Consider the following 22,540-nt stretch of genomic DNA (forward strand, 5'->3'; position numbering starts at 1 on the left):
AGGCAGGGCATGCTGGAAATGACCACCTCACCCAACAATGCGCACACTTGGGGGACAGCCACTAACTAACTACAGAGAAAGCAGGAAAACTGTTTTGCCTGATGTTTTCCCAATATTCCAGTTCAGAACCAAGAAACTAAGTAAAATTGAAAGGAAACAGCCCCAGATGCTAAGCAGCTGTGATCTAAGCTAAATCAAATCATAAGTATAATAACTTGTATTGGTGGGAGAACTACATTTTTGTGACGAATTACTGGACAAAGAATTTGAAAGACTAACAAGACTAGAAAATTACATGGCAAAGAATATTTTTAAAGGATTTAAGATTTGAGGTCCCCAGGCTGTAAGAGAATTATAAATATCTAAACAAACGAACAAACCTATCTTACATCCTGATCAAACATTCTAAAGAAGTTCAGAATCTGGAGCAAATTCAACTACTTATTTACAAAATAAATCAATCGCTAGTTTACATAGTTTCCTTATGCCTACAGTTTAGTTCTAGCAGTAGATTAGAAAGGGAACTGGCTACTGGCACCAGAGACAATGAGAGATGCGAGATGACAGGTGACAACCAGAGGAGAGATGAGAATTACAGGACACAAAAACAAAAACTGATTCAGAAAGCAGGACGATCTGAGGGCGTTAGCAAAGGCCAGGGCACATAATTGAAGTACCTCAATTGCTTCCTGCCCCCAACACAACAGGAACACAGTAACTGACGTTTAAGATCAATATGATATAGTTAAACTATGTTCTGCATACCATTTAGAAAGACAGTTAACTATTTAGAACATTTTAGAATCTCATGAAAAAGATGAAAGCTTAAAAAAAAAAAAAACCGCAGTGCTTAAAAGAGCAAGCTTCATGTTCTACAAAGCTCACTCAGCAGAGCATTTTGTACCCCAACACTGTATGCTAAGAGGTATTAATGAGCACGGATCAGCTCACTCTAACATATCAATGAAATCTAACATAAGCTTGAATTCAGTGAGAACTTTTTTTCTAAAAGTCTTTCTATTTGCTAAAACTCATTATTTAGAAAACAAAGTTCCACTTTAAATCAGTTTTAGACCTGAAACATTTCAGAATATACGTGCGCAAGAAATCAACTGTTTCCAGATTGGGTGTACATGACCCTTCGATAACCAGATTTCCTAATAAAGAACCACTGTATGTTGCTGGTAAAATGCTTATTAAAGTCATAAAAACTGGTTCACTGTTTAACAGTTTTTCCTATTTTAGATATCTGGAATCTCAAATCTTCTAAAGAGCAAACTCTAAGCTTCTTCAGCCAAAGATCTCCTTGAATCCGACTTGTAATCATTAAGTTCATTTCAAAATACTGCAGTTTGATTTGTAAAAGTTTTACTTCTATTCAAGATTCAAACCAATTGTCCCTTTATTTCCATCACCAAATTTCAGATGCCACCATAAAATAAGAACAAACAAATCTGTCTTGGAAGAAGTACCACCAGAATGCTACTTAAAAGCAAGGATGGCGAGACTGCGTCTTACGTACTTGGACATGTTGTCAGGAGGGATCAGTCCCTGGAGAAGGACATCATGCTTGGCAGAGTACAGGGTCAGCGGAAAAGAGGAAAACCCCCAACCAGATGGACTGACACAGTGGCTGCAACAATGGGCTCAAGCATACAAACACATTATGTGCATGGCACAGGACTGGGCAGTGTTTCATTCTGTGGTACACATAGGGTTGCTATGAGTTGGCACTGACTCAACAGCACCTAACAACCACCGCCACCACCACCATAAAATAATTGCCAGTACATTCATTTAGTTTTAAACACTCATTCCTCTCCAGTTTCCGTCCTTTATTTTATTCCCTGTTCTCACACTAATCAACTATAAAAGTCTGTCCCGTACAGGATCACCTAGCGTAGGCCCTTAGCCAATGTTTGAATTCCCTATTCAAAATCGTTGACAAGTAACTATCCAGCCTCTGCCTGAACAGCAGCTGGAGGTCAATTTATCTCATTTACTTTTGTATTCTCAGTGCCTAGCACCACGCCTGGCATGTAGTAGGGTCTCAACAAATATTTGTTGGATGAATTCTGAATGAAAGGGTAGCTCATTAATTCCCAGGGTGGCCTTTTTCAAGGTTACTCTGCTACCAAGAAACTCACTAGATAGTCTTTCACATTCAATATCCTTCCACCCCATGAATCACCAAAGAAGCCTAGCAATCTCCAGGCTGTATCTTTAGAAATCAGAGCTACAAATTAAATAATACAAATGACGGAAAATATACAACAGTAATAATGATAAAATGTAGGGAGTTAATTCTACCCAATATGCTATGGGTAAGGCATAAACACATTTAACAAATGATCCTAACTGCATGTTAAGAACAATTAAGAAAAGCATGTATTACACAACAAAACATTCATAGGCATGCCAGATTTTCTCATCTATTCTGCATTTGTGTCAACATACAAATTAGGTTTTCAAAAAAAGAGCAATATAATTAAATGGCACAGCAGTAATGCTACTGCTCAGGAATAAAAATTAGATGCTAAAATATGAGGATCTAAAGCCTTTTATCTTACTTTTTAACATGAGAATACTTCATTCCCTTTGTGTATTTAAACATTAAAATAAAATTTATTACTTGGCAAAGGGGGGAAGCAGATGATTTAGTAGCTTAAGTTAAGGCCTTAACATTTTTAAAATGCTTTTCTCTCCCACCTTCCCCACCATTATCTATCCCACAATGAACAGATGGCCTCCTCATCTGAAACACATAAGCAAAATCTGAGACACAATATTCCATCTCCAGGCTCTTTCTCTAAGTCATAGAACTCCAAACAATGTCTATGAAAGCCAAATCTAAACAATCTCAAACTACATATAGTAAAGGCACTTATTTAAAATGAGTAAAAATGAAGAAATGTTGTAAAACGTTTCTCTAAATTTCTTTATTTTGTGTGCCTGACTGTTTAATAACCAGATTTCCTAAGGAAAAAACGACTGTATTTTGGTAGCACAATGCTTATTAGTCTCACACTGACAAATAATTTAGAGAGCTCAATTTGATTTACAAAAAAGTAATGAAAAGTTTTGTTACCACTCTCTAGATATAAAAGCAACTCTACCCACTCAGCGCTGTTCATATAAAATACTCCAATTAGTACTCAAAATATCGAAACCTTTTAAAATTCCTAGACTTAACTTCACTAATAAACTTTTGCTTTTAGGTAGCACTCCAGTTTTTAATTATAGCATCAGATTAACATTATGACCTTTAATTAAGTTGCTATGAGTCAAAACTGACTCGACAGTACTGGGTTTGGTTTTTGGTTTTGGTAATGGCAAATACCGATGAATTAAAACAAGACAATGCCTCAAAATGCTGGTGGGATTTCTAAAGTTTTAGCAAAAATCAGAGGTAAGCCTTTTTTAAAATATGAAAAATAGGATTTAAAAAAAATGCTTTATAAAAGACAAGGATTCAGTCTTTAATTTTGGTATTTAAATCATAAGGCAGTAACCATATGAAGAACATTAATACTAGTAGGTTGTTAAATTTAACGGTCTATCTCTTAAAAGCCTCTTTACACAAGAAATAAAATAGAATGCATATTAAATGCACATACTTTGTACTGGCCCAACATAAATCGCCAACAATCCTAAGCACATGACTGGATACACAGGCACTAACTCCTTAGGTATTAAGTGAACATACCCATCAGGGTCTTTGTACTGTGTACAATACTAAGATACTCAAGTGGTCAATACATGATTTCGGAAGGACACAGAAGACACCCTACCAGACAGCTACCAACAACTCTTGCTGAAAGAAACCGAATCCCTCGGTACAGTATTAGGTTTCCCCAATACTTCCAACATGCTGTGAATGAGTGTTTCAATAACTGAAACAGGAATACTGTTACAAGGTAGCAAATAGCTACCTAGGAGATTTTAAGGCTTAGTCTCCTGTCTCATTTCACTGTAATCATTAGAATTAATCTATCTCAGGGGACAGCTATATCAATTGTTGTAACATAGTTCATAAAGATAATGTTCTACAACCTAGGTTGGTGAGTAGCATCTGGAGTCTTAAAAGCTTGCAAGCAACCATCTAACATACAACTATGGGAGTCTTCCCTTCTGAAGCAAAGGAGAGTAAAGGAAACCAAAAACCCAAGGAAAAAGTCCATAGGACTTAATGCCCACTACAACCGCAGCCTCTTCTAGCCTGAGACTAGAAGAACTAGATGTTGTCCGGCTACCACTACCGACTATTCCAACCAGGGACGCAATACTGACCAGGGACACGATAGAAGGTCCAGGTTAGAACGAGAAAAAAATGTAGAACTTGAATTCCTAAAAAAGGCTAGACTTACTGGCCAATAGAAACTAGAGGAACCCCGGAGACTATTACCCTAAGATACCCTTTGAAGGAAACCCTGGTGGCATAGTGGTTAAGTGCCATGGCTGCTAACCAAGAGGTCGGCAGTTTGAATCTGTCAGGCGCTCCTTGGAAATGCTATGGCGCAGTTCTAACTCTATCCTATAGGGTCGCTATGAGTCGGAATTGACTTGACGGCAGTGGGTTATTTACCTTTTGAAACTCAGAACTGAAGCCACTCTCAGTGGCCACCTTTCATCAAAATAAGAGATTGGCTTATAACATAAATAATATCACCCACGAATACTGTGCTCCCTTAAATTATCATCAACCATATGAGACCAAATGGTTAACATTTACCGTAAAACAAAGATGAACCGCTAAGGAGAAGCAGGGAAGCCATATTAATGGAAACAGAACAAAAAGAATGGAAATAACAAGAATGTTGACATATTGTGAAAAAAGTAACCAGTGCCATGGAACGAGTTGTATAAAAACTGTTAAATGGGCACCTAACGTGCTGTGTAAACTTTCACCTAAAATACAACAAAAAATTAAAAAGAACTATCTACGTTGGATCAAACTGGCAACTTGAAAAATTAGATAGGAAACTTAGGGGCCGGACAGTTTATGTTAATAGAGGAGGAACAATTCAGAAAAGGAGGGTGAGAATGGCTGCACAACTCAAAGAATGTAATCAACGTCACTGAATTGTACATGTAGAAATTAACTGGTGTATGTTCTGCTGTGCATATTCTCAACAGAAAATATAACAAATTACAGAAAAAAGAATCAATATAATGCAAAACTAGTGAAGACATGATCACCCGACAGACTCTGAGGAGTTGCAGCAATGCGTGCTGCTCCCAGACGAAAGATCCATACCACCTACCTCACAAAGTTGAGATTCTAAATGCATAAAAATGCTCACAGGAAAAGCAAAGGCTTACATTCTTATATAAATGTACAACCTGAAATCCTTCAGGGAAAGAAAGCCCTGGTAAGTCAGTAGTATGCTGTCACTCACTATACAACTTAAAAGAAAAAGGAACAAACTAGTAAAAATCCTGTTAATTACTAGGACTTTTCAGCACACATGCTGAAATGCAATAGGAAAGCAAGCTTCTGATTTACATTAAGTTAAAACTTTTGCCAATAAGTATTTTAGTGAAAATATGTATATGGTGTTGAGATTTCCAAGCAATTGCAGTATTAAGTGGATTGGACACTAGAGAATTCTAATATAGTCATGCATTGCTTAACGTCCATGACATGTTCGGTGAAAGACGACAATATGTGATTTGGACGTTGTCCAAGCACCGTATTACACACAGACAGGACTTGGGTTATGAACTTCTGACTTATGTAAAACCGGTAGTTACGAACCAATCCCCATAAAGCCTATGTTATTAAAAATTAGAGGCATATACAATGGTTCATATTAATAAACGGGCGCTACTTTTCGACATTCATCAAAGCATTACTATTATTACCGTAGTATTATGTTAAAGATGTTTTAGTGTATCTGGAAGTGCTTCTTTAATTTTTTTATGCATAGAAAGGTACATTATAACCTTATAGGACCACAGACTTGGATGCTGGCCAAATGGATGTTATGTGGCACGTGACTGTTGTAAAAAAAAAAAAGCTATTTTGAAAAGATGAATAAAACATGTAATTTTAAATGCGATGTAAAATCTCAAAACAAATTCAATGTCACAAATGAAAAAAAAAAATGCTGCTTTGTTTTAAAACTAAACCTATTTTCTTCCTAAAGAATCATCGGTGACCTTATAGGGCTACTAAAACTTTTCACTCAGGCATCTAAAGCTTTATTAAGCATCTACACATGCAATGCACAGTTCTAGATTCTGGGACTACAAGATGAATTCCTGTCCTATGCGGCTTCCGCTAGCCCTACACAGATATTTCTCTTCCATTCCTAATTCTAGAAATCAGGAAATCAACATGAGTTTCAAACTAATTTTATATCTTTCTTATTCATTCCTCTTTCTGCCTAGCATGGTGCTATAATTTAGTGATTGAAGCAAACCACACCTAAAAAAAAGATTTATGGTTTAATTATACATCCTTTTGCTTTTATTGGAGCCCTGGTGACAAAGCAGTTAAGAGCTCAGTTGCTAACCGAAAGGTCAGCAGTTCGAATTCACCCGCCAACCCCTGGAAACCCGATAAAAGTTCTGCTCTGCCTTACAGAACTGCTGTGAGTCAGAGTTGACTGGACGGCAACAGGTGCTTTTTGTTTTGTTTTTTGCTAATTTTATTACTAATAAAATCCTTAAATTATCTTATACATATATATGAACCCCAATAGAACAAAATTCTGCATGTGAACAAAATACAGGTTGGAGCTATTACTAAAGCTGTTCCCAAAAGAGTTCTACGCCTGTACTTGAACAAGCTGACTTCTGCCTCCACAATCACCTTCCACTCCCAAACTCTGAAGGACGGAAATTACCCCAATTCCTGATCACTTCCTTGTTCACCCCACAGCATAAATGAGCACAGCTAACAGAACACTTCCTGCTAACTATACACCGATTCAGTCCTATCCTGAAGAAAAGAAGGCGGGGGGAATCTTTTCCTTTTCTTGTTTGGAATTTTTTTTCTTATTTCTCAGTTCAAAAGGATAAATTTCTAAGTTTTCCAATCGTGTCTTTTTAAAAAATGCTAATATTTTTTAATGGTAAAAATGAATCATTACTAGACTCTATTTCCAAAACCATAAGGGGGCACTATTCCCAAAGTCATCCAAAAGATTTCAAAAAAATAATGCCAAGGAACGGGAGTGTCCACAAATCCAGTTATTGATAGAACGAGCTCCAAAAACTTGATTACCCTGAAGAAATCAAAAAGCTACTCTAAACAAACTTGTCCAATCTAAATAGGTCTGTGATGGACTCCCTCATTCTCCTCTTCAATGCGATCTCAACCAAATCATTGGAATGGGTACCATGTCTAACACAACCAATGCATCTTTTTGGGCTGCCAGTCTAAAATAACGAAATGATTCTAGAAATGACAATGATTTCTATTTCTTGTAGCAAACCTGTTTCACATTTCTTTCTAGCATACTTCATTTTAGTATACAAATATTAGTATAATTACTGTATATAAGCAACTAAGAGGGAGATACATTTGAATGCGATACCTACTATTTGTCTTAGAAATATATTCACATAATTCTAGGTAAGTCAAGAAGATGTTTGGTGAATGGAAGAACCCGCAAACATATATTAAAAAAAAAAAAACCGCTGCCGTCGAGTCTATTCCAACTCATAGCCACCCTATAGGACAGAGTAGAACTGCCCCATAGGGATTCCAAGGAGCACCTGGTGGATGGGTATGAACTGTCAACCTTTTGGTTAGCAGCTGTAGCTCTTAACCACTACGCCACCAGGTTTCCAAACATACATTGGTAAATATTTAAATAACATTCTGAAATGCCATTCTACTCTAGCTTCCAAAATGCTTTCATATTCATTTTCTCATTTGATCAGTTAATCTTACTCAACAGTTTATGTGCAAATTATGTAGGTGTTTAAATTTTAAGCCATCATTTTTCAAAAACATATTCTAAAATACAAGTTAGTGCTGTTTATCAAAAACATACTCAATTAAAAAAAGTACAAAATTCACTGAATGCCTTTTGACATACCAGGCACTAAACTGGGGTCTGGGAAAATAGAAAAAAGTCTCTGAACTCATGGAGACAGCTGTAACTTTAAAAAGTTAGGTAAAAATGTTCATACTGGTCCCTCATGTGAGCGCAAACCCTTAATTTGACTCAGGCCTTATTACCACTTGATCAAAATGTATGCTAATCACAAAATGCAAAGTAGACCACTGATATAACTAAAGCTGTCAAATTTGCCACAATTATTACTCGAACACATTTTGTCCCAAACTACTCTTTGTAGTTGCCCGTTCTCACCAGTGTATTTCCTTACCTCATTTAGGTTTATACTCAGAAATAAACTTCCTAAACAAAAAGTACAGTAGTTTGTAAGAGGAAAGAAGTGCTTCATAGTATTAGCATCAAATGAAGATTTGAAATGAAAATGCAAAACTAAAGGTAATGACATGGTTAATATGTTTTAAAGTGAAAATTTTTCAAGTTGATAACTTTAGATCATCTATTTGTATTATAATCTACAGGGTATTTTTTCCTAAACAGTAAAAACCATACTATTTGACTTACCTAAGAATAGTCCAGTCTGAATATTAACAATCTAGATTTTAATTAAAAAAAAAATACATACAAGGACATATAACATCTTTAACTTAGGTGGAGACTGTCAGCCACAGTAAGAATCTCCTATAATCATCTAATTGACTATAATAAGCCTAATGTTCTTGAAAATAATTTGTCTCTTAAGTAAACACCACCCTTGACATTTTATTTACATATGATCACTTTGCTTAACAACCTTTTTTCCATGGACACAAATATAAGATTCAACAAATCAGAATTAGAGCAGTAAATAATACCCACTAGAGATTTGAAAAGGAATCAGGATTATGATATTCTTGCATATATTTGTGCACTGAAAAAGACAATAACCATTTTTCTAATAAAAAGCACAAAAAGCTCAAAGTGATATGAGGAGATAAATAATTCGATAACACTATTTTACAGTGCAAACTAAGCAGATCTAAAATCAAGTATATTTCTTGTGGTGGCCTGAATAAAGAGTTGAAAACACATCTTTAGTTTCTACAAAGCCTAGTTTCAGTTCTTAGAACACTGATCTTTTACCAGTTATTTCTCTCATCTAAGTACAGCTATTAACTATGCAAATTAATACCACTGTTAGATATGCAAATAAGTAGTTTGTTGATCATTACTAATATAACTTCAGTCCTATGAAATAACAGTTGGCACATTTCAAACAATTGCTTATGGGGTTTTAGAGGGTTTTTTGATCCAAAAGCAATATTTTGACTACAAATTACATAAACATATCAAATTACATTAGTAATCACAATAAGCATAAAAATAAAATAAAAAAAAGGTTGCCATCAAATTGATTTCAACTCATACAGACCCTACAGGACAGAGAATAACTGCCCCGTGGGGTTTCCAAGGAGAGGGTGGTAGATTCAAACTGCCAACCTTTTGGTTAGCAGCCAAGCTCTTAACCACTGTGCCACCAGGGCTCCGTCCTTCATGTTAACATACATGAACTTTTTTTTTTTTTAAGCCTATTTTGATATTTTAAAACAAGCTTCCTCTGGGTCAGTTTGGTTTGTTTGGCAACCAACTCACTGACTCACAGAAAATAATGAAAAATATTCCCCAAGGACTATCTTCTTGTCCCCTTTCAAGTTAAGTTCTATATACAGGTTTATACATTTAAGAACCATGAGAAAAGTTAATGTTTCTCAAAACTGTTTATGCTACTAACTAGGTTGGCTTTAAGGAGAATCAGTGAAAATTACCAAAATCAGTAGACAGACAGCACAGGTTTGGTTTTTTGGTGGTGCAGTGGGTAAGAGTTCAGCTGCTAACCAAAAGGTCAGCAGTTCAAATCCACCTGCCTCTCCTTAGAAACCCCATGGGACAGTTCTACTCTGTCCTATGGGGTCACTATGAGTCAGAATCGACTCAACGGCAAAGGGTTTAGTGAAAACTATTAGACTTCAAGTTAGAAGACCCACAATCAACTCCTGATTCTACCACCTACAACCAGGTGTATGTGACCTATCTGGGACTAGTTCCTCATCTGTAAGGGGACTATAACTAATCCTGCTTCTCCACAGACCTTTAAAAAGGAACTACCTCACAATATTTTGAGGGATAAGTTTTTTAAATATTAAATGTTAAGTATAATAAAACAAGCATTCAAGTATGTTTTCAACATAACCCCCCAAAAAATCTTCATTCTTAAAGGTTTGGTCCCTGGAAATTTTCCTAAATTCCCTTAATAGCAAACAATACCAAAAAACACCACAAACACTAGCAAATACTGCAAAAAATAACATAGCAAAAAAAGATGGGGAAAAATATCACAAATTCTTCAAATCAAAAATGTATTCAAATTAAAAACAAGTTCTGAGACAACAGAGTACTACATTGTACATGAAGCATAGTTTTAATTTTACCAATCCCTAGCATATTCCCTGTTCCAGATAAGTAAATTCATCCATTATCTTTTTTTTAACTTTTATTGTAATTCTCAAATTTTTTTCACACAAGCACAGAGCAAGAATATTATGCCAAGTTAACAGCTTACCCCAAAAATGCTTATGTCAGAGTAACGAAGATTAAAATGAATAATGTGACCACCTAGGGACATGTAAGAGTCAAGACCCTAATTAGCTTGGGAATAAGATATCAAAAGGGGCATTCCACATCTTGAGAATATGGATAATCTCTGAGGACACGCTTCCAGCATGGGACAAGTCCAGCTGTAAGCAAGTCCAACAGTTTGAGTACTGGCTTGAAGCCAATTCTACATTAAAATCAGCTAATAACTGCACCTCACGGATAAAAACATACCTAGTAGCCACTGGCAAGGGAATTCCAAAGAAGTGCTGACTGACCTTTGGAATGGCAAGCAGCAAACTACCCTGAATGAGAGTCTAAAATTATTATCTTCATTGGGCTTCAGAAGCAAATCATCGTTAACTGAATTTCTTTCAAAACCTTAATGGTACCCTAATAAAGCACAGAACACCAAATCTGAAGATCTAATGTTGCTGTGAATAACATTCGATCAGTCATTTAATGTGCTACATTCATTCCTTCTGTAGAATAGCAAGGGCAGATATATTTCAAGTAATAAAAATAATGGAAAATTAAATAACTAAACGTTTAGGTTAAACATGGCCAACCTTTTGCTGCAAGAACTAAGTAAAATAATAAATGTAAAACGGCTCCAGGGCATGCTCACCACATTTTAAACATTCAATAAGCTGTTAGCTTTAGTTACTATATACCAACTGTAATCAAGAAGATACAAAACAGCCAGACTAACTGAATATGTAACAAATCAAATCTTCTCATTACCCAGGCATTCAAACTTTTAACTAGCCAAAGATATTAGTTTAGCATAGCAGATAACGCAGTGGGAAGATGGCAAGTTTAAGATCTCTATGGCAACGAAACCAAAATCGTTGCCGTCGAGTTGATTCTGACTCATGGCAACCCTAAAGGACAGAGCAGAACTGCCCCATTCGAACTGCCAAGCTTTTGGTTAGCAGCTGTAGCTCTTAACCCAATAGGTTTCTTTATTATTAATATTTGATTTGCCTACAATAACTTTTTCTTTATTCTAGCTATCATTTTTTTAAATTATCCCGTTGCTTTAAAAAGACCTAAAAAAAAAACCTTAGCTACTAAAATCACAAATTTCTTCAGGTAAATCTGTCTTTTTCATTTGTTTCCAACACTGATCAAGCCTGAATATCCAAGAATGAAAACCATGTCAGAAACCCCTGGGTGAACCTTTGGAGAATGCTCTTGGGAGCCCACCACCAGAATTGTCTTGGTACACTTACAGCATCTGTAAATGGAGATAACACCAAAGTGTAAATACCTCAGGCCCTACGAAAACCACAGATTCAGTCACCGAGAAGTAGGATGTATGAAAAAGGAAGGATGACTTGAGAAAGAAGCCCTGAGTCTTCCACACCCTGGCTATATAATCTTGGGAAAGCCACTTGATCTGAGTCTCATTCTCTTCATTGTAAACTGAGAATAACCCTAACTTCACTCTCAAGGTTGTCTGGAAGGACAAATGGGAACACATCCAGGAAAGCACTTTACAAGTACAATACAAATGTATTATATGTTGATCGATATTTTTTGCTGTTGTTGCATGAGCAATAGCAGTTTCTTAACAATACATAAACAGGGAATTGTAACATCCAAGTAAACCATTACCGATATTCATAATTGCTATTAAAAAATAACAAAAAAACACTTGCCTTGGACTGAGTTCTCTGTCCATTTCTCACACTAAATTTCTCCTTCATTTCTTCTAAAATTATCTTCAGTTTCTTTTCTTCAGGTGTTCCTAAGTATTTTTGGTTCACATGAAGATAGCAATGCCATTTAGCTGATTCAAAGCCCCAGTGGCAAGTCCTTTTGTCAGGTGATCTGTGAGAATGCATCACAAATGTTTGGGGCGCAAACATTCCACAGCATTCCAGACACTGAATACACGGAGCATCAGGCTGAACATAAAACTGGGGTGCAAAGAGGCCCTGACATTTGCCTAAGCATTCATGTTCCACTTCAAAGGCACTGCCAGTTTCCTTTAACTGGGCCAATGAGTTTTTAGCAGGAAGCAGACTACCATTTTGAGGAAAAGTGCGTGGCCGCAATAACGCGTTACATAGTCTCTGTGCATCAGTTAAAGTGATCAAGCCACAGGATGGGGCATTGAATGGAAGTATTCCCAAGACCTTTAAGATATGAAGCTGGTCTGAAGTACACCTTGAACAATATATGTACAATTCATCACACACTGTATTTATTTGCTGGAGTGAAAATTCTCGGAGCACAGAATTTAAGACTTGGGGCAAACAGAGTCTCTTTTCTCCTCCAACTTGAAAACAAGAGATGGACTCCCCCTCCAACACAGTCTGGGTAAGTTCTGTGGAGCTATCGGAAGGGATGAGCAGTGGGCCAGGAAGAACCTGAGGAGACGGAAGAGGCAGAAATACAGTAGGTGACATGCTTTCTTGGGAATACCGAGCAGAAAACGCTGCTGGTCCACCCAGAGAGCTCTGACTACTTAAATGGAATTGTGCCAATGTGTGTTTCAAACTGGGATTTAAATTTAAAGGTTCAGGCACAGAGGCACAGGTTCGCTTGACATGTTCTCCATCAGTCTCCATTGGCGCTTCTCCATAGTCATCCAAGTGTTCCTTCTTTACCGTTGGCACCTTGTTTATCAACATTTTTCCGTTTGCATGAATGTCTGTCATCATTTTTTTCACTGGAGGGCTGCCATCATCTCCCATCCCCTTCAGTTTTTTACTTGAGCACTGAACCATGGTGAAACTTGTCTGCAGGTTTTCCATAGTTCAACTATTGTTTTAAAAAATTAAGTCGGAGATTTGCATGTTTATTTAGTCACTTATTTGAAGAGAGAAAAATAAGGTACACAAATACTTATGGTAACTTACTGTCACAGAAAATTTCAATTTCCAGAGAGAGATCCTTATTCAAGTGATTTGGCAACTTTGTTTTGGTTCTGCTTAAACTCTAATATAATTTCACTGCAAATGTATAAATCTCTGTTTTACCTCTAATAAGGTAATTTTTTTAAGAGACACAACAATGAGAAAGTCTTTTTGCTCAAATTCTTCAGATATATGTACTAAAGTAAGCTATCAATTCTCTCAATTCAAGCCGTCCAGGTTCAATTCAATTTTTTTTCAGTAAAACCTGTGAACAGTTTATGCCATTACTTGTGTCAGAAAAAGAAGAGTCAAAATGATGCAGCCAAATTTAATTTTCGCCACCAAAGACGCCAAAAAAGGAGGAAAAATGTATCCCCTATAAAAAAAAAAGTCTGCTGGTCTGTGCTGACAAATTAAAGGCTTGTATAAATCTTCACAACAGTAAGAGCCTCTGACTCTACTTGAACATCTACAATCAAAAAATGATACTTAAAAACTGGCTGATTAGCTTCAAGGATTACAGCTCATTCTTCTTTCAATTAATCTGGAAGAAGAGAAGGGGGGTGGGGGAGAGTTATATTTGAATTTGCTCCAGATGCCAAAGGGTCAGTTTGAAACCAATTTCTTAATGTTAAACTAAGTTCACTTTACCAAAGGTGACGTTTCAGTGATTCCTTTAAATCTAACATCAGTTAACTTGAAGAACCTTCATTTAAGTAAAGAAAGCAATTTGAAAGGTGGGTAAATGAAGCAATAACATCCCTCAAAAAGGGGAGGGGTACTCTTAAACTCTATAAACAGTACCGTAAGCAGAGTTTACCCAAAGATCAGTACCAGAGGTTTTCTCAGTTATGCCATTTTGACTAAAATAATCCATTACTTCATTTCCTAATTAAAAAAAGTTCTATCCCAAAAAATCAGACGCGTGTTAACATACCTATGGTTTGTAACTCAGTTATAATTTTAAATGCATTAATTCATCTAGTCAGTGTATGCTATTTTTCTGAAATGACTGTGGGCAAAAATTAACTTCCTCTAATAGGAAAGCGAATTGGCTTAATGGAAAGCCAAAAGCTACAGACTCCGTACCGGGGAATCTCCATCCTAGAACAAGACTAATCCGGGACAAAAAGCACAAGGCAGACAGACTTCACAAAGAATGCAAATGGAGGAAGGGGGAAAAGATTCTTCTCCCACTTCCTTCTTGAGAGAAAACCCAGAAGAAATCCAACAAATGGAAATTCTTGTCTCCCTAACTCCTAGCAATTTTTCTTAAAACAGACCCAAAAGATTAAAGACCAAGGCCACTAGCCGTCGTACCGACTTCTGCGCACCACAGGAACACCTCAGCCAACGCAGACCAAGGAAGAGGGCAGGAGGCATGACCTAGAATGGGGGAGCCCCCCAAACCCTAACGTCCTCCGCCTGCGCAGCCACCCACTCATCTCAAACCCGAAAGAAGAGAGAAGACTAGGCACCCGGGACAGCTGGGGGTGTGCAGGGAGGTACTGGGAAAAAAAAGAGAGGAGTCCCCCAACCCCCACCCACGAGCTTGGGACAGCCCCAAATGCCCTCCCAGCCCGGCCTCACTGCGGGGGCCGCGAGAAAGACTGTGGAAATCCCCCGTGCACCCTCTCCCCGGGAAGTTCTCACCCAGCACCCCTCAGGATGCACCTCCCCCCGCCCGGGGCCAAACGGGAGAGGGGTCTGCGGCGGGGCAGGCGCCCAGCCGGGATCCCCGCACCGCTGGGGAACGGCCGACCGGGTCGAGCCCGGGCATCCCCGCGGAGCGCAGACAGGTGGGGGACGCTGACAGGCGCCCCGGTCTCCGGGGTCCCGACGGCTCGGATCAAGTGCAGCGCCCCTCCCTTGCCCGCGCCCACCCGCCCAGGGTCAGCCAGGCGTAACCCGCCTTGGGACACCGGCCCCACGCCTCGGTGGCCCCGACCCCACCGGGACCCGTGCGTCCGGATCCCCGACTCCGGCCTCGGCGCCCGGGTACGCTGGAGAGCTTTGTTGACTCCCCACTACCCCGTCGAGCTCCCCCGAGGCCGCGCGCCCCTCGCCTCCCGCCGCCTCCACCGTGCCACCCCCCGTCCACGAACCGGGCCGCACCTGTGCCCGCCGCCACCGCCGCTCGCCCGCTCCCTTCGGCTGTGCCGGCGCCGCTCCGAACCCCACACACATCGCTACACACAGCCCTCTGACGTCACCGAGCCCTCGGCCCGCCCACGTCACTGCGGAGACACACGGCTTCCCGCAGACGCCGCCGCCGTCTCCGGCCGCCCGGGGGAGAGCGAGGGCGGCGGGGGGGAGGGGAAGGGAAGGAGCCGAGCCAGCGGCGCGCGGCCGCCGCCTCACGGCTACCAGCCCCTCGAGGACGCGCGCCGTCTAGCCTATTGTGGCTCCTCAGGACGCCCCCGCCCGCTCGTCTCACGCGCGCGCCCCGCCCCCCCCGAGCGCGCGCCCGGCGCGCCTGGCGCCGCGCGCCGTCTGGGCGGCTGGCGCGCGACACTGTCTGCGGTGCACCCGGCGCAGACAGGATGTTCCCTCCCGCCCCACCCCCACCGCCGCCCGCCCTCCTTCCTTCCTCGAGTCGCCCAGCCGGCTGTCTGGGGCCGCCACCGCCCTGCCCCGCCCCTCCCTCGGCTCTGTGGTGAAGGGCCAGACCCGGGGGCGCCCAGGCCGCTCAGCCGCCGCGCCGCAGGGAGAGAGGAGCAGGGCGGTCGCGCCGTGCACTGCGCGCGACCCCAGCAGCCGGCAGGGCCCGCCCGGCAGAGCGCCGCCGCCCGAGGTCGGGCACGGGCGCCCCTCCCCCACGGGCCCGCCGGCAGCCGAGCGGCCACCGGCCTGCAGCGCCCCCCCGGGCCGCGTCCCCCGGGCCCGCCGCGCAGACGCCCAGAGCGCCGGCCTGCCCCCGCCCCCGCCCCCGCGGGGCCTCCTGCCCGAGGGCCGCCCCTGCAGCTGCCGGCGCCCCGCCCTGCCGGCCCCCGCCTCGCGCCCGCCTCCGCGCCGCCGCCTTCCCCCGAGCTGACCTCCGTCCGCCATCGGCCAGGCCGTAGTGTGGCCAAAGTTCCGGCAGAACCGAGGGAGAACATTTCTTTCCCTACTTCTCAGCCTCCCGCGTGCCCCTCTCGCCACACTGCTTTCTCGGTTCCTAAAAGAACATACAAATTGCATGTTTTTACAATGTTAGGCTTGGGAGGAGCAAAGGAGGGAGAGATGGGATGGAAAAGACACGATGTAAGGCCTCTGGCTGGTCAGCGTTCCCAGGACAGCTAATTAGCATATTGAACTCTCCCGAGCTGCTCCGTCTTATTTCGAAACACTAAAAATCCCCCTTTCTCCACCTCAAGATCAGGAACTGAAACAGTCCCCCGAATCGCAAAGCACGGAATTCAAGGAGACGAAAGCTTTGCCCGCCCCCCTCTTTTTTTCCCTTCATGCCCATTTTGTCCAATTTTCTTTGGCTTTACAGTTTCAAGGTCGCTCTAAAGGGACTCGACAATTGGAAGCAACCGACTGTTCTACTCTTGTGCTTGTAGATTTTGTTTTTTTCCTTCCATTGGGCCTACCAAAGGCTCACAAGCCTCGCTTTCCTACCACACCCCCGCCCCAAGTTCCCCTTTCTTACGCCCCCATCGCCCTGCTCCGGGTCGTGCCCCCTCTCCCACCTCCCCCCTCCACCTTTCACTCCTTCTTGACTGCCTCTCTTTCTGAACATGAATAATTCCGCAGCACTTCCCATCTGTTATTGCCATAGAGACAGAAGCTCAGCAAAGATAATGATGTTCTGTGCAGAGCCAGTGGGGGGAGAACAGCATCTGCGAGTCTGGGGGGATAGATTTTCTAACCTCGAGAATATTCAGAAGGCCTGGCAGAAGATCTGATGGGGAAGACTGGACGGAACTGAGACTTGGCACCGGGTCAACTCTCAGCACCTGGGTCTTGTGTCTACCGAGAAGAAACAATTTTTAGAAACCAAGATGACATATCTAAAAAGAAAAAAAAAAGTGATTTCAAAACTGCAATTAATGACCAATGTTTAGTAGTCGTTTTATTAGTCATAAGAACAATTCCTTGCCAAAGGCCTAAGGACCAAAATAAACTGGACAGTAAATAGACTTTTGAGAAATCAAACATTATTCTCCTCCCCTTTTTTTTTTGGTTTGCTTTCCCCAGGCATCTGTTTTTGAGGGAAGGCTCTTTTGAGTGTGTGATTTTATGCGCAGTGCCTTGAGAAATAGTGAAGGGCAGATGTGGTTAGAAGTAAGCAATCTTTGGGGGCATTTTTTTTTTCACTGTTTGTCAAAGTACAAAATGTACCAAATTAAAATTCACTTTGCCCTTAAATTTCCAAGGTCTTGGCCCCAAAGGTACAGGTTTGAATGCAACTGAAACTCAGCAGGGTACATTTACATAGTGCTGATGCAGACCTGGAGGATCACACTTAGCCACATTTTTTGCAGGCCTCAAAGATTTTTGAAAATTATCAGTAAAATGGATTGTATAATGTGAAATTAAAAAGCACTGAAATGATAATGGCTCTTTATCCCGGAAAAATACCTTAACCAACAGAGAACACAGGCCTTAGAAAAATAAGCGCTGTGAGGTAATGAATGTTGTAATTCCCACATACTGATCAGTGGTGAAAGTCAACTTAAGTATTGTCAGTAAATACCTATTAGGTGGATTTCAACTGGCCTCCTATCTCACCTTCTTGGCAGCCAGCAGGAGCTAAGCAAGGCCACTGTAAAAATGTGTGCCTGTGGATGTCTAAAAATTTCAAACGATGGGGAGGACGGATTTTTTCATCATGTAGTACAGATAGAAGGTCCAAACTAACTGACACTAGGTGATCTAGAATTTCTTCTTCAGAAGTTATGGCCTTCTGATAATAATATCAAGTAACGATTGTTGTTAGCTGCCCTCTGAGTTGGCCTGACCCATGGTGGCCCCATGTACAAGGGAATAAAATGCTGCCCTAACCTACGCTGATGTCCAGTCCTACCTCATCTTCATGGTCAGTTGCAAATTAGACAATTGTAACCCACAGGGCTTTCATTAGCTGATTTTCTGAAGCAGATTTCCAGGTGTCTCTTCCTAGTCCATCTTAGTCTGGAAGTTCTGCTAAAACCTGTTCAGTATCACATGCATGAGGTGCATTGCCTGGAAACTGAACCTGGATTGTTGTTGTTAGGTGCCGTCGAGTCGGTTCCGAATCATAGCGACCCTATGCACAACGGAACGAAACACTGCCCGGTCCTGCGCCATCCTTACAATCGTTGTTACGCTTGAGCTCATTGTTGCAGCCACTGTGTCAGTCCACCTTGTTGAGGGTCTTCCTCTTTTCCGCTGACCCTGTACTCTGCTAAACATGATGTCCTTCTCCAGGGACTGATCCCTCCTGACAACATGTACGAAGTGTGTAAGAGGCAGCCTCACCATCCTTGCCTCTAAGGAGCATTCTGGCCGCACTTCTTCCAAGACAGATTTGTTCGTTCTTTTGGCAGTCCGTGGTATATTCAATATTCTTCGCCAACCCCACAATTCAAAGTCGTCAACTCTTCTTCAGTCTTCCTTATTCATTGTCCAGCTTTCACATGCATATGATGCGATTGAAAATACCATGGCTTGGGTCAGGCGCACCTTAGTCTTCACGGTGACATCTTTGCTCTTCAACACTTTGAAGAGGTCCTTTGCAGCAGATTTGCCCATTGCAGTGCATCTTTTGATTTCTTGACTGCTGCTTCCATGGCTGTTGATTGTGGATCCAAGTAAAATGAAATCCTTGACAACTTCATTCTTTTCTCCATTTATAATGATGTTGCTCATTAGTCCAGTTGTGAGGATTTTTGTTTTCTTTATGTTGAGGTGCAATCCATACTGAAGGCTGTGGTCTTTGATCTTCATCAGTAAGTGCTTCAAGTCCTCTTCACTTTCAGCAAGCACGGTTGTATCATCTGCATAACGCAGGTTGTTAATGAGTCTTCCTCTAATCCTGATGCCCCGTTCTTCTTCATATAGTCCGGCTTCTCTCCCACATAGAAGGCAAGAATTTTACCACTGAGCCACCATTGCCCCCTCTGGTAATAACGTTGTTGTTGTCAGGTGCCCTGAACTCGATTGCAACTCATAGAGACCCTACATACAAGAGAATGAAACACAGCCCTGTCCCGCACCATCTTCGCAATCAATGTTATACAGCTGTTTCTGCTTGTTTTGAGTTGTTCCACATCAGCAAATGAAGGTCCCGAAAGCTTGACTCCATCCACGTCATTAAGGTCGACTCTACTTTGAAGAGGCAGCTCTTCCCCAGTCGTCTTTTGAGTGCCTTCCAACCTGAGGGGCTCATCTTCGGGCACTATATCAGATAATGTTTTGCTGCTATTCATAAGGTTTTCACTGGCTAATTCTTTTCATTAGTAGACCACCAGTTCCTTCTTCCTAATCTGTCTTAGTCTAGAAGCTCAGCTAAAACCTGTCCACCATGGGTAACTCTGCTGGTATTTGAATACCAGTGGCATAGCTTCCAGCATCACAGCAACACTCAAGCCCCCACGGTATGACAAACTGACAGACGCGTGGGGGCTGATAATAATAGAAATCACGAATTTAGAGGTATAAATTTTAAGGCCAATTCTACCCTGTGACCTGATAAATAATTTGGGGCAAATCCTTTCCTTTTGTCTCCATTTACTGATATACTGATGTTATTGTTGTATGTCGTCGATTCTGACTCATAGTGACCCTAGAGGACAGAGCAGAACTGCCCCATAGGATTTTCTACGGAAGGAGCCCTGTTGGCATAGTGGTTAAGTGCTGAACTGCTAACCAATAGATCAGTGGCCCAAACCCATCAGCTGCTCCATGGCAGTATCTGTAAAGATTTGTTGTTGTTAGATGCCATCAAGTCCGTTAGGACTCATAACAACTCCACGCACAACAAAAGGAAACACTGCCAAGTCCTGTGTCATTCTCACAACCTTTGCTATGTTTGAGCCTGTTATTGCAGCCACTGTCTCAGTCTATCTCATTGAGGATCTTCTTCTTTTTGCTGACTTGTCATGGATTGAGTTATGTCCCCCAAAAACGGTGTGTATCAATTTGGCCTGGCCATGATTTCCAGTATTGTGTGGTTGTCCTCCATTTTGTGATTTTCCTATGTGTTATAAATCATAATCTCTGCCTGTGGTTAAAGAGGATTAGGGTGGGATGTAACACCCTTGCTCAGGCCACATCCCTGTTCCAATGTAAAGGGAGTTTCCCTGGGGTGTGGCCTGTACCACCTTTTATCTTACCAGAGATGAAAGGAAAGGGAAACAAGCAGAGATTGGGGGACCTCATACCACCAAGAAAGCAGCCCCGGGAGAAGAGCGCATCCTTTGGACCTGAGGCTCCTGTGCTGAGATGCCCCCTGACCAGGGAAGACTTCCTGCAGAGCTGACAGAGAGAAAAACCCTTCTCTGGATCTGGCGCCCTGAATTCGGGCTTCTAGCCTACTGGACTGTGAGAGGATAAACTTCTCTTTGTTAAAGCCATCCACTTCTGGCACTTGTGTTATAGCAGCACTAGATAACTAACACACTGACCCGCTACCATGTATGATGTCCTTCTCCAGGGATTGATCCTTCCAGATAACATGTCCAAAGTAAGCAAGATGAAGTCACACTATCCTCACTTCTAAGGAGCATTCCGGCTGTACTTCTTCCAAAACAGGTTTGTTCATTCTTCTGGCAGTCCATGGTATATTCAATATTCTTCACCAATGCTATAATTCAAATTCATCAGTCTTCTTCAGTCTTCCTTATTAATTGTCCAGCTTTCACGTGTATATGAGATGATTGAAAATACTATGGCTTGGGTCAGGTGCACCTTAGTCCTCAAAGTGACATCTTTGCTTTTTAACACTTCAAAGAGGTCTTTTGCAGTACATTTGCTCAATGAGGTACGTTGTTTGATTTCTTGACTTCTGTCTGCTTCCATGGGTTTTGATCATGGATCCAAGTAAAATGATACCCTTGACAACTTCAGTATTTTCTCTGTTTATCATCATGTTGCTTATGGGTCCAGTGGTGAGGATTTTTGTTTTTTTTATATTGAGGTATAATCCATACTGAAGGCTGTAGTCTTCGATCTTCAACAGTAAGTGTTTGAAGCCCACTTCACTTGGAAACCCTATGGAGCAGTTGTACTCTGACCTATAGGGTCGCTATGAGTCAGAATTGACTCAACGGCAACAGGTTTGTTTCTTTACATGAGCAGATCACGAGGTCTTGTCTCCCGTGGAGCTGCTGAAGGATTAGAACTGCTGACCTATCAGTTAACAGCCCAGCACTTAACCACCATACCACCAGGACCCCTTGGTATAGTGCTAATGACCTACTAATATTAATTATGAAGAATATGAAACTGAAAAAGTTAGGATAAAGTACAAAAAATTAATACAAATTATTTTTACTTTTATGAAGGAAAGGGAAGTCAAATGTTAATTGAACATGCAAACACTAGCTAATATTTGTTGACACCTGCTGCTGTTCTAAACAAGAGAAACCAGTTGTAGCTTGACCGTCCTTCTGCCTCCTCTTCCCTCTTCCTTGATCCTCAAAAAAAAAATTTTTTTTTGAAAGATTTTTTTTAGCAGCGAGTCAAAATGCCGCTAGGTCCTTCAATTTTACAAAAGAACCTCAACCATTTCCTTTTCCATCTCGTATTGTTTCTGTAGCTTTTCATTTATTTCTCTTTGTCAGAATTATGTTGATGATGCTCTTTAAAGTCACTGCGAGTTAATCTCTTTCCCACCTGTGCTCTCCCCTGGGCACTTGACTCCCATGTTTGTTTAATGCTACTGTCACTGTGCAAAGTGCCTTCCCCTCACTGATGGGACTTTCTTTTTGGCGCTGCCTTCTCCTCTTCTCTGCCAAATCAGTACTGGATCTACAAGGTCTCAATTCCTACTTTTAATGACTTCAGTAAGGCAAAAATCAGATGGTATTTAAAAACATAAGCATT

General features: G+C 41.4%; 1 protein-coding gene across 4 annotated transcripts in view; it reads right to left on the minus strand.

Annotated features, from left to right (window-relative positions):
- Positions 1-16,670, minus strand: part of SKIL (SKI like proto-oncogene) — a 28,189-nt gene extending 11,519 nt beyond the window's left edge. Inside the window, exons 1-2 of one of the 4 annotated variants that reach the window (XM_049867723.1) lie at positions 16,564-16,670; positions 12,326-14,072 (exon numbers count right to left, since the gene is read on the minus strand). In XM_049867723.1, the coding sequence (XP_049723680.1) occupies positions 12,326-13,426 (1,101 nt within the window). In that variant the 5' untranslated portion in view covers positions 13,427-14,072; positions 16,564-16,670. Of the gene's footprint in view, positions 1-12,325; positions 15,386-15,643; positions 15,932-16,563 lie in introns of those variants that run through there. The other 3 variants (XM_049867724.1, XM_049867721.1, XM_049867722.1) reach the window with 3 other exon arrangements.
- Between the last annotated feature and the right edge of the window lie 5,870 nt (positions 16,671-22,540).

This window comes from Elephas maximus, chromosome 23 (genome assembly GCF_024166365.1).
Source record: "Elephas maximus indicus isolate mEleMax1 chromosome 23, mEleMax1 primary haplotype, whole genome shotgun sequence".
Classification (NCBI taxonomy): Eukaryota; Metazoa; Chordata; class Mammalia; order Proboscidea; family Elephantidae; genus Elephas; species Elephas maximus.